A 12,381-nucleotide genomic window follows, 5' to 3' on the forward strand; every position below is an offset into this window, starting at 1 on the left:
CCATTTGCCTACAATTTCCTTCCTCCTTATCCTCCTATGGTGGTCTGAAATGTTCTTTTTTGACTCGTCAGGAAGATGCAGCAGAACTGGTGATCTTAGCACAGACTGTGAATTCTGAAGCCTTGCCCCCAGGACAGCAGGGCATCCTGGATGAAGACCTCATTCGCAAGTTGGCATATGTAGCTGCTGGGAATCTGGCACCTATAAATGCCTTCATTGGGGGCCTGGCCGCCCAGGAGGTCATGAAGGTCAGCATGGATGGTTAAGGGCATGGCCAGAAGTGTCCTCTACTTGTCACTTGTCAAGCCTCAACTACTGACAACCTTTTCTCCCCAGGCCTGCTCTGGCAAGTTTATGCCTATCATGCAGTGGTTGTACTTTGATGCTTTAGAATGCCTTCCTGAAAACAAAGAAGCCTTCATGGAAGACAAATGTCTCCCGGTATGTGGGTCCTCTGTGACGACTTCATTGTGAGCATCTCTAAAGCCACTCTTCCTTAACCTTCCTGTTCTGTTCTGTTCTTTTCTTTTCTTTTCTTTTCTTTTCTTTTCTTTTCTTTTCTTTTCTTTTCTTTTCTTTTCTTTTCTTTTCTTTTCTTTTCTTTTCTTTTCTTTTCTTTTCTCTTTTCTTTCCCTCCCTCCCTCCCTCCCTCTCTCCCTCCCTCCCTCCCTCCCTCCTTCCCTCCCTCCCTCCCTCCCTCCTTCCCTCCTTCCCGCCTTCCCGCCTTCTGCCTTCCTTCCCGCCTTCCTGCCTTCCTTCCTGCCTTCTGTCTTCCTTCCTGCCTGCCTGCCTGCCTGCCTGCCTGCCTGCCTGCCTTCCTGCCTTCCTGCCTTCCTGCCTTCCTGCCTTCCTGCCTTCCTGCCTTTTTTGATAGCATCAGAACCGTTATGATGGGCAGGTGGCAGTATTTGGCTCAGACCTACAAGAGAAACTAGGCAAGCAGAAGTACTTTCTGGTGAGTAGACACCCACTACCTTCACCTTCCTTACTAGCTTCTGACCCCTCTTAGATTTTCTTTTGTCTCTAGAAGTTGGGTCTTTCTGATCTTTTGTGGCTTGATCACATTCACTTTTTCACTTTCTGTGAATTGAAGGAAAACATGATATATTCTTTGTTTTGGGTCTCAAGTGCTTCCATTTTTAAGATGATGATAGATTTTTGTGATTTGGGGGTTTAAATATGTGGCATAGATGACTTTCTTTCATCTTTGTACCTCTACGGGAAGTACAGAGCGGTAAATGGCTTCCTGCTATCTGCAGTCACCTTGACCAGACTCTCTTTCCCATCTTCCAGGTGGGTGCAGGTGCCATTGGCTGTGAGTTGCTCAAGAACTTTGCCATGATTGGACTAGGCTGTGGGGAGGGTGGGAATATTACAGTGACAGACATGGATACCATTGAAAAGTCCAATCTGAACCGACAGTTTCTCTTCCGGCCCTGGGATGTCACAGTGAGTTGAATGGGGTTTATGAGTTTCTGTCATCTCTCTCTCTCTCTCTCTCTCTCTCTCTCTCTCTTCTCATCCTAGTGGCTTAGAACACCTCTCTCTGTGTGTCTCATACCCTCATACCTGTGTCCAAATTTAATTGTCTGCCAGTCAGTCTTCACCTCAGCAAACATTTATCAAGCACTTAGGTCATTTCATTGATAGGTTTTCATAATTTCTCCACTCCTGCGTTGTTGGTTTTGGGCCATTTTGAATACGGTACTGTAAATTGGGGTTATGGAAGGCCGTTGTGAAAGTCAGTAATTTTACTGCCTGCTCAGAGTCTTATAACTTTACAGTCCACATAGTAGGTTCTAGACATTGAAATATATGTTAAAAAGAAGTTCCTGCCCTTTTCTAATAGGAAAATTAATAGTAAAATACTCTTGGAATCCACAAGATTATAATAGTCATTTTAAGAACACTAAGACCATTATTTGACTTTTTTACTCTTATTTTATCAAAGAATGGAACTTTCTAATCTTCTACAGGAAATCCTCCTTTAATTCAATGAAACACTTTTCCAAATGACCACTGTATCGTGAGACAGAATATGTACTAGTTGTAAATATCCATTCAAAATGGAAGTTGATTGAATATGGATTCCAGATTTACTTAAAACCAAACTTATAAACACTTTGACTTGTTAAGTTTGCTATATAGTTTTAAACTCCTGCAAGTTATGCTGATAGGCTGTCAAACTATTTTTCTGTGCTGCCTTTTCCTTCAAACAAAATACCAGGTTGAATGCATTAGAAATGAGAATCTAGCTGTCATTAAGAAGTACATAAAGATATTTGACCAAAAGGTAAATGGAGTTTAGCTCCTGTTACTGAAGTTTGCATTGGAAAATATTTTTATGATGATTCAGATTATGTGTAGGATTTATTAAGGATTTTAAAATGGTCTAATTTTTTTCTACTTTCTAGTTAAATATGTGATATGAAAATGTATAGAAAAAGTTTCTTGGTTTGATAACTTAAAAAAACAAATACAGTCACAGAGAATATCATTAACACGTGAAAAGGTAGGGTATGGACGTGGTAAGAAACAAAGGTGTCTTTGGAAGGTTTACAGTGTAAACAAAGGTATCTTTCATGAGAAAGATGACATTTTTGGGGCTGGCGCTGTGGTACAGTGTGTTAACACCCTGGCCTGAAGTGCCAGCATCCCATATGGTTGCCAGTTCAAGACCCGGCTCTGTTCCACTTCCGATCCAGCTCTCTGCTGTGGCCTGGGAAAGCAATAGAAGATGGCCCAAGTCCTTGGGCCCCTGCACCCACCATGGGAGGCCTGGAGGAAGCTCCTGGTTCCTGGCTTTGGATCAGCACAGCTCCAGTCCTTGCGGCCAATTGGGGAGTGAACCAGCGGATGGAAGACACCTCTCTCTCTCTCTCTCTCTCCCTCTCCCTCTCCCTCTCCCTCTCCCTCTCCCTCTCCCTCTCCCTCTCCCTCTCCCTCTCCCTCTCCCTCTCTTTCTCATCTCTCTGTGTAACTCTGACTTTCAAATAAATAAAAAAATCTTTAAAAAAAGTGAAATTTTTTTCAGATACTCGAAGGATGTAGATTAGAATGTCTAGCATAATAGTGTGCCAACAGATAAAGGTAAAAACCTGAGCAAAACTGTACTTTATGGTGTGCAATGATAGAGACAGCTCATTTTTCTCTAAGGAAAAATGTATTACCAGTGGAGGGTTTTTTTTTTTTAAAGATTTAGTTTTGTTTATTTGAAAGAGTTTGAGAGAAGAGGGTCCTTCATCCACTGGTTCACTCCACAAATGGCTGCAGTGGCCAGTGCTGAGCTGATCTGAACCCAGGGGCCAGGAGCTACTTCCGGGTCTGCAGGGGCCGAGAGACTTGAGTCATCCTTCTCCTGCTTTCCTGTGCCATGGCAGAGAGCTGTATAGGAAATGGAGCAGCCAGGACTTGAACCAGCACCCATTTGGGATGCTGGCACTGCAGGCCACAGTTTTAAAACACTTCACCACAGTGTTGCATCATCCAGTGTTGGGTTTTAAATAAGAAAAGGTCTTGGTTTTGGCTTTGGCTTTGAAAAGATCCTGTGTGTCTTTGTTTTTATTTAGGTGATGTCATCTCTATTCTGGGTCTCATTAAATGAAAAAAAAAAAGTGGAATTAGTTGGTAAAATAATGTAAAACTAAGGAATTTTTTTCCTATTTGTGGCATATATTTTGGGCCCTCTTGGTCTCATTTCACATTTGTCACATGTGGCATTGTCACAGAACATCAGGTGATGTTCTTGAATTTGGAGTCAAGGCTTTTCTTCACTTACTCAGTTGTTAGGTTAGCTGTTTAAAAGGTTGTGTGTGAATGTATGACAAACAGCTTTCTCCCTCCATTCCCATTCAGAAGTTAAAGTCTGATGTAGCTGCGGCATCTGTGCGTCAGATAAATCCATACGTCAGAGTAATAAGCCACCAGAATCGTGTAGGCCCTGACACTGAGTGTATCTACAACGACGACTTCTATGAAAACCTGGATGGTGTAGCCAATGCCCTGGACAATGTAGATGCCCGTGAGTTTCTAGGCACATGAGGATAGGGCACAGCCATCATTGTGCATATTAGGGTGGGGTGTACCTGTCCTAATACTCCTCTCCCAGTTCTCATGAAACATCCTCTTTACCTCCATGAAGGCCTGTACATGGACCGCCGCTGCGTGTACTACCGTAAACCATTGTTGGAGTCAGGGACACTGGGCACCAAGGGCAGTGTGCAAGTGGTTATTCCCTTCCTGACGGAATCTTACAGCTCTAGCCAGGACCCACCTGAGAAGTCCATCCCCATCTGCACACTGAAGAACTTCCCCAATGCCATTGAACACACTCTGCAGGTGACTAGCCTTGGGGACTTTGGGAGGTAAAAGAGACAGGTTCAGACATAGCCTCTGGATTTTGAAGCCCTTGACATTCCAGAACTGTAAGGCTCAGTGCAGCAAATCTTTCTGCTAATCAGTTTTCATGTGTACCAATAACTTCATTTTTAAAACTTTTTTTAACTTTAAAAAATCTTCTGTTAAAGACTACAGTTTCAGTAAACGTCTGAAAAGTGAGAATGTGTAAACACTAATGTGTTTCTGAGCAAAATTGACTTCATTGTTAACTTTGTTATTTCAAAGTTAACAAAGTTATTACAGAAAAATTTGTGTTAAAGTATATATTTATATTTCTATAACTGCTGCTCAAAATGTTTCAACAGTTAGTTTATCAGAATAGTTTCTATTGACATAATGGCCATACATATAGAACAGGGCATATTTAGTTGAAGAAAATAAATACACCTGAGTAACTGATACACATAATCTAATGCTAATCTGCAACCCAAGAACCACACCATTGTGTGTTTAGAGTGTTTCTTACTGTAATATTTGAGACTTTGTTTAGGAGGAATTATTTGTGGAAAAAAAAAGTTGCCTTCCCAACTTAGCACTTTCAGCATGAGTGGATATACTTATTTATGTACTCATGACTGTCAGTTTTTGGCTCTCATGTGTATTTATATGTTTATATAACCTCTAGTAGGTCACGTTTTCTTTTGTGTCCAACATGCAGGGAAATCTATGAGAAAGGTTTTAAAACATTTTCATTATATGACCTCAGACTTCTGTGAAACTTCCACATGCCTCGGATTCCTTATCCATAAAACTTCCATGACAATTAGTATCTCATCCTTTCTATAACATTTAACATGCATTTGCTATTTTGAATAAGCTTTAGATATATATGTATTTGGTTGTTTCTTTGTAGCAAGTCCATGGAGCATAGAAATTACTATCTAGAATGATGAAGTAGGCAGTAGGAAAGAGCTACAGTCTCCAGTGAATCTCCGGCGCTAGAGATCCAGATGACTTTGCAAGTGATTGTACTTACTGGTCTTATATAAATATTTCGTATTTAAAGTATAAAATGGCAGTACATATGCAGAAGTGCTTTGTTTTTTGCCAGTCCCAGGGTCTGTATGAGGATTGTTGTTGTTATATTTAGCTGTGAATTTTCCTTTTTTTTTTTTTTTTGAGGAAAAACACCCGTATTCTAGTAATGTACACAGACGTGACAAGTAACTTTTAATGCCTAAGCACCTGCATTACCACTATATAGATAAGCCATTGAAAAAGTAGCGGTGTGAAGTTGGTAAATTTGGGGAGCCACATTTAAGAAACTTCACTGTTGCGCACTCACAGAGCAAAAGTGCTTCTTTCAACTTGCTTGATTCATTGATTAATCTTTCGAATACATTTAGAAACCTCTGTGTTATTCATTGTCCCTGTGTAATGTTTGCTTTGTCTGCAGTGGGCCCGGGATGAATTTGAAGGCCTCTTCAAGCACCCTGCAGAAAATGTCAACCAGTATCTCACGTGTGTAACCTAAATGAACTGTGATGCTTGCCCCTGCCCAGCAGCCTAAAAATCTTGTGTCTGCTTCCCTCACATCTGTACCTTATTATGTTTGAGCCTCTTGACACCTTTTGGGAATCACGTCTGGCTTTGCATGGAGAGTGTGGGATTTTCAAGAAGCCTGCTTCTGGGTCTGTTGAATAATTTTGCTGTTTGCTTCTTCCCTATAGAGACCCAAAGTTTGTGGAACGGACTTTGCAGCTGGGAGGCACCCAACCAGTGGAGGTGCTGGAGGCCTTACAGCGTAGCCTGGTACTGCAGCGACCACATACATGGGCTGACTGTGTGACTTGGGCTTGCTACCACTGGCACACCCAGTATTCTAACAACATCCGGCAGCTACTCCACAACTTCCCTCCCAACCAGGTATTATTGCACTTTCCTGGACCTTTGGGCAGAGTACATTTCTGGGAAACAAGAGAATTCTCCTAGGTTTTTGATAATCCAGCAGTCACAGGCAACCCAAGGATTGGTATCTCAGAAAAACAAGCTGCAGTTCTGCAAACGTGTTCTGCCTCATTCCTTTTCCACCAGGAAAGGGGTTTTTCATTTCTGTTTCCCTGGCTGATGGTGTGGAGTATTGTTTCTGATCTCACATTGTAGATACTATCAGGGAAAGCTTTATAGTTCTAAAGTTTTATAGTTAACATAGTTTCAAGTTTAACAGCCATTGTTGGTTTGAAACCCAATGGACTTGACATTAGAGCAAGCCATTTATTTTCCTCTTTGTATTTCAGTAACTTTATCTGTAAAGAAGAAATAATAACTCATATAATGGGGGTTTTTTCAGGGTTAACATATAAATGTTAAGCTTTAGTTTGTATAGTGCCTGCCAGATTGACAAGTTTATGATTTTTTTGTTATTCTGATAAAAAGTTTCCCAGAATAGTGTCTAGACTCACAGGAACAAAGTAAGGTGGTAGCATTGCCAGCTGGTCTTCTACACTCAGGTTCTACTCCTCCAAAATCTTTCCTCTCCTAGCTGACAAGCTCAGGAGCCCCATTCTGGTCTGGACCCAAACGCTGTCCACATCCACTTACATTTGATGTCAACAATGTAAGTCTCAACTTCCTGGGATCTCTTTGGGTCAAGGGGAAGTTGCATAGATAGGAAACAGGCAGATTTCCCCACTGAGAACTGACTTTGTGTGTTTGCCTTCTCATAGACCCTACATCTGGACTATGTGATGGCTGCTGCTAACCTGTTTGCCCAGATGTATGGGCTGATGGGCTCTCAAGACCGACCTGCTGTGGCCACACTCCTGCAGTCTCTACAGGTACCTGAATTCATCCCCAAGTCTGGTGTCAGGATTCATGTTTCTGACCAGGAGCTGCAGAGTGCCAGTGTCTCTCTTGGTGAGTTTTGGCCAGCTGGCCAGGAGTTGCACTCTACTTTCTCCACCCATGTCTCCTCACTAGCCTTACCACTTGGCCCTTCTCTGTGACTATAGGCATAGGGTTTACTAACATATCATCTTTTTGGGTGTTACTTTTATTCTGTGTGAAATAAGGATGACTGGTTGGAGGTCTCATTTCTTTTCTTCCTACCACAATAGATGTCAGAAATAGCTGTTCATCATCCCTTTTCTGGTTTTTGTTTGCCTTTGTTCTTTGCTTCTCTATATGATCTGAACCAGTGTTATCTTTTCTTGATACCTTACCTGCTTTATCTCTTCAATTTCTCTTGTATCCCCATGTAAATATTTACCCCAAACTTTTTGTTCTCTGTTTTCCTCCTTATCACGTTGTCCTCCATATGTCTTCTCACCTCATTCTCAAGTTCCCATCTCCATCTGTCTACAGTGTGGCTCATGCTGTGTGTCTTCCTCTCTGTAGTATCTTTTTTTTTTTTTAATTTTTGATAGGCAGAGTGGACAGTGAGAGAGAGAGAGAGAGACAGAGAGAAAGGTCTTCCTTTGCCGTTGGTTCACCCTCCAATGGCCGCTGCGGCCAGCACATCACGCTGATCCGAAGGCAGCAGCCAGGTGCTTCTCCTGGTCTCCCATGCGGGTGCAGGGCCCAAGCACTTGGGCCATCCTCCACTGCACTCCTGGGCCACAGCAGAGAGCTGGCCTGGAAGAGGGGCAACCGGGACAGAATCCGGCACCCCGACCAGGACTAGAACCTGGGGTGCCGGCGCCGCAGGCGGAGGATTAGCCTATTGAGCCACGGCGCCGGCCCCTCTCTGTAGTATCTTACCCTGAATGTGTTTCTTCCATTTTACATATCTCACGACTTAAGATCAGCTGCCCTATTTTCCTTTATAATTGCCACCTCTTTATGTTCCTCTGTGCACGTATTTATCTGTATCTCTCATGCATGTCTGCCTTCCATGTATTTGTTTTTGACTCGCCTTATGTACGTTACCTATCTCTATTAGTATTCTTCCACTGAATCTTGCCCTTCAAATTTCTTGATATTAATCCGACTTGATAGTTCCCTTCTTTGTTACTGTCTGGAAGTTTTCCTTCCTTCCCTTACTCATTTTCTTTTTTAACTCCAGTCTCGTGTTTCCTCCCTGTATCTCCTCATCTGTGTGTGTTATTCTTCCTTAAGACCTCGATATCCATGGTTTATCTTTTCTGTCTTCTGTGAAGATCCTATCCACTCCCTCTTTTTTTAATATGGTCAAAGTCTGATGAGACTATTACCTGTTTATGATGAGTGTTCAGTGATGCTAAATGTGTTCTTGTTGTACAACCACTTTCTAAGACTTTTTAATGTTAACTAAAAATTCAAGTCCTGTTACAGTTTCTCCTCATTTTCCCCTTCCTCACTGTCTCAGGCAGCATACCTGTTTTCTGTTTCCACAAGTTATTATTCTAGGAATATAAAAAGTAGAATCATACTATTTTTCTTTTGTGTCTTATTTATTTTATGGCTGTGATGTCTTCAGTAATGCATGGACAGACAAAACACCTAGGAGGTTAATGTGTGTTAAAAGTATGTGTCAAAATTTCCTTCCTCTTTAAGACTGAGTCTGTTACATGGATTATTTCATTTTGTTGACAGAAATTTGGGTTGCTTCTGCCTCTTGGCTATGCTGGATAATTTTCCTATCATGCTTCCTACATCTTTGTACCTCTTTCTCTGGGGGAATATTCCCTCCTATTTTTCTTGTTTCACTATTTCCCAAAGTGTCCATCATATGCATGAACACTTTGTGTACCCTGGGCTACTGATTTTACCTCAGAAACGGTTAGGATCAGAGGGACTAAGCATGTCTCCTCTTTTCGTGCAGATGACAGCCATCTAGAGGAGCTCAAGGCCGTGCTTCCCAGTCCAGACAAACTCTGCGGATTCAAGATGTATCCCATCAATTTTGAGAAGGTTGTTGGTGGGGCCCTGATCTGGGTAGGGAAATAGGTTGACAGTGGCTCAGCTCTCAGGCTTTGTCAGCATTATGGATCTACAACAGGGCCCAGTCATCCTTTGTGGTGTGGAGGTTAGCAGGTAGTTGGAGTGGGAAATGTACTTCTCCCATGTAGCCAAGAATCCTTTTCATGCTTATTCTTTCCCCTCTCCCCCCTCCTCCTCATTCACAACAGGATGATGATAGCAACTTTCATATGGATTTCATTGTTGCTGCATCCAACCTCAGAGCAGAGAACTATGATATATCCCCTGCAGACCGTCATAAGGTAATGGCGGTCTGATCAATCTTCCACCCCTTGCAAGCTTACTTAAGTCTAGAATTTGAACTTAGCTTCTTGTGTAGATTTCAGCCTTCTCTAAAAATAACATCTATGGCACACTTGATTCACAGAGCAAGCTTATTGCAGGAAAGATCATCCCAGCCATTGCGACAACCACATCAGCTGTAGTTGGCCTTGTGTGTCTGGAGCTGTACAAGGTAGTGCAGGGACACCAACAGCTTGCGTCCTATAAGAACAGCTTCATGAACTTGGCTCTGCCATTCTTCAGCTTCTCTGAGCCCGTTGCCCCACCACATCACCAGGTGAGAAGGGTAATGGCCTGCCTGTATGGAGATGTCATGTTACCCCAACTATGTATATGAGTGAAAAATGTGTGTGTGAGTGTGTATGTGTGTGTGTGTATGTGTGTGCAGTCATCCGTATTCCTTATGGCACATGTAAGTTTCTGTTACTAGGTATCTGCTTTTTGTGTTCCCTGGTTTATTCATTCAGTGTACAAGGTAGGAGCACGACACACATTTTGAAAAAAAAAAAACAACAGATTGCCAAGGTACTTGTAAGAAATTAAAAGGAGGAAAGTAAACGAGATGGAAAATGAGTGGAAGAGGTAACAAGGTCTCAGTCATATGTGACTATTTGGTCATTATAAGAATTACAGTTACTTAAATTGAGATGTGGCTATCAGACTACTTGGAATAAAGAACTTCAGTGGCTCTGACCTAACATGTCAAGTTGGCTGATAGTGGCCAGACCATCTGGAATAACAACTATCCTTCCCCCTGTTCTTTGTTTCCAAGTATTATAACCAAGAATGGACTTTGTGGGATCGCTTTGATGTACATGGATTACAGCCTAATGGTGAGGAGATGACCCTCAGGCAGTTCCTAGAATACTTCAAGGTAAGATGCTTTTCTTCTTCATTTCCCCTACCCACGGGGTTGGTAGTTGTATAAATTCAGAATCTTACAGATGGTCGTTCCCCTTCCTCCTTCTCATCCTCTGTAGACAGAGCACAAACTGGAAATAACCATGCTGTCCCAGGGTGTGTCCATGCTCTACTCATTCTTTATGCCTGCCTCCAAGCTGAAGGAACGGCTAGATCAGCCGTGAGTTGGTAGCTAGGGAGGGTGGAGGTGTCCTGCTCAGTGGGGTCTTAAATTTCCAGCTGTATCAAGCAATAGTTGACTCTCATCTTGTCTTTGCCTACGATATGTGCTTCTCTTCTGTTTCACCTCCTTAACCTTCTGTTTTTGTTTTGTTTTGTTTTGTTTTTGTCTCAGAATGACAGAAATTGTGAGCTGTGTGTCGAAGAGAAAACTGGGCCACCATGTGCGGGCTCTGGTGCTTGAACTGTGTTGCAACAGTGAGAGTGGCGAGGACGTTGAGGTCCCTTATGTACGCTACATCATTCCTTGAGCTTTGATCAAAGAACCTTTTTTTTCTTTGCTGCTTTCTACTGTTTGAAATTGGCATTCATAATAAAAAAGTGATCCAGATGTGATATGTCTTTGTTTTGGTAAGGGCCAATGCTTGTTCTCTCCATATTTCCATATGTTAAAGTAATAATCCAGAGTCCAGCTCCACCCTCACAACATGGAAATTTCTGAAAATTCAAAGATACAGGACAGACTAAGTACAACTGATTGAAGTGTGCGGTATGTTAACTTTATTTTGGCATATCTGCTAAAATAAATGGTGACACCAGCAAAGCCATTAACAGGGTTAAATCTGAGGATCTAATCCCTCTTCCCTGTTGATTCTAAGGTAGAGATTTTACACCTGGTTTACCACATATAAATTATATTTAGAGGTTATCACACCTCAATCTTTGGTTGTAACCCATATTCCATATTTCTCATCCGTAACAAAGGGACAACAAGTTGTTAGGAATAAAGTACATTTGTATGTGTTACACATGGATTTACTATTGTAATATGATGTGCCTTTTAAGTCTTTGACACCTGTGCCTTTGCCATGCAGGTTTCATCCTACCCTCATTGTACTTGATGGGTCGACTCTTAGTGAAACCTGTGTAACCATGGTTTCCTTATGTAAGGAGGGTGTAAATCTGGTGAAATACGAAGAACCAGTACCCTACTTCCCTCAACACCGTTTTGTTTTCAGGATCTCCAGACTTCCTTCATTCAGGGCAGCATGGAGCTGTGTTAGGATGATCTGTAGCAGCAGGACTCATCACTGGCCTCACAAGAACCCTAATCTTTCCCTTTCGTCTTGACAATTCTACAAAATCCTCAAAGAACCAATAGTTTTGACTACTTTCACATTGTTCACCCACCCAGGTTATCCAAAGTTTCCATTTGTATTCCCAAACCTCAGACAGCTTCTAAAATGATGTCTCATTTCTAAACTATAACTGAATCAACAAACTTGGGGCGAGCTCGATGGCCTCAGCATAATGTGCTTGCCTGTAAATTATATTATTGGTCTTTCATTGACTTTGTAGTTCTAGATGTCCTTTTTTCCCCCTAAATGTCGTTTTCCTTACAGCACAGAGATACCGGGTAGGAGTGCTTTAAAAACTTGATTGAGGCAATGATCTAGCAAGGAGAAAGCTTTTCCTTGTCACAGGTGCTTTTTAAATTTTTTTATTTATTTGAAAGAGTTACAGAGGTAGAGACAGAGGTAGAGAGAGGTCTTCCATCCGCTGGTTCACTCCCCAGATGGCCACAACAGCCGGAGCTGTACCAATCCAAAGCCAGGAGCCAGGAGCTCCTTCCAGGTCTCCCACGCAGGTAAAGGGCTCCAACGACTTGGGCCCTTGGGCTTTCCCAGGCCATAGCAGAGGGCTGGATTGGAAGGGGAGCAG

General features: G+C 42.3%; 1 protein-coding gene across 4 annotated transcripts in view; it reads left to right on the forward strand.

Moving 5' to 3' along the window:
- Positions 1-11,055, forward strand: part of LOC149119167 (ubiquitin-like modifier-activating enzyme 1) — a 37,587-nt gene extending 26,532 nt beyond the window's left edge. For 2 of the 4 annotated variants that reach the window (XM_089325120.1, XM_089325118.1), the window contains 16 exons: positions 72-248; positions 337-441; positions 875-955; positions 1,294-1,449; positions 3,856-4,021; positions 4,142-4,338; positions 5,795-5,859; positions 6,069-6,264; positions 6,881-6,955; positions 7,065-7,254; positions 9,140-9,228; positions 9,447-9,539; positions 9,665-9,856; positions 10,352-10,453; positions 10,560-10,660; positions 10,835-11,055. In XM_089325120.1, coding sequence (XP_089181246.1) covers positions 72-248; positions 337-441; positions 875-955; positions 1,294-1,449; positions 3,856-4,021; positions 4,142-4,338; positions 5,795-5,859; positions 6,069-6,264; positions 6,881-6,955; positions 7,065-7,254; positions 9,140-9,228; positions 9,447-9,539; positions 9,665-9,856; positions 10,352-10,453; positions 10,560-10,660; positions 10,835-10,970 — 2,121 coding nt within the window. In that variant the 3' untranslated portion in view covers positions 10,971-11,055. The remainder of the gene's footprint in view (positions 1-71; positions 249-336; positions 442-874; positions 956-1,293; positions 1,450-3,855; positions 4,022-4,141; positions 4,339-5,794; positions 5,860-6,068; positions 6,265-6,880; positions 6,956-7,064; positions 7,255-9,139; positions 9,229-9,446; positions 9,540-9,664; positions 9,857-10,351; positions 10,454-10,559; positions 10,661-10,834) is intronic. The other 2 variants (XM_089325121.1, XM_089325119.1) reach the window with 2 other exon arrangements.
- The last annotated feature ends 1,326 nt before the right edge of the window (positions 11,056-12,381 follow it).

The sequence above is a fragment of the Oryctolagus cuniculus genome, chromosome Y (genome assembly GCF_051225735.1).
Source record: "Oryctolagus cuniculus isolate XC-2025 breed Fujian yellow rabbit chromosome Y, ASM5122573v1, whole genome shotgun sequence".
Lineage (NCBI taxonomy): Eukaryota > Metazoa > Chordata > Mammalia > Lagomorpha > Leporidae > Oryctolagus > Oryctolagus cuniculus.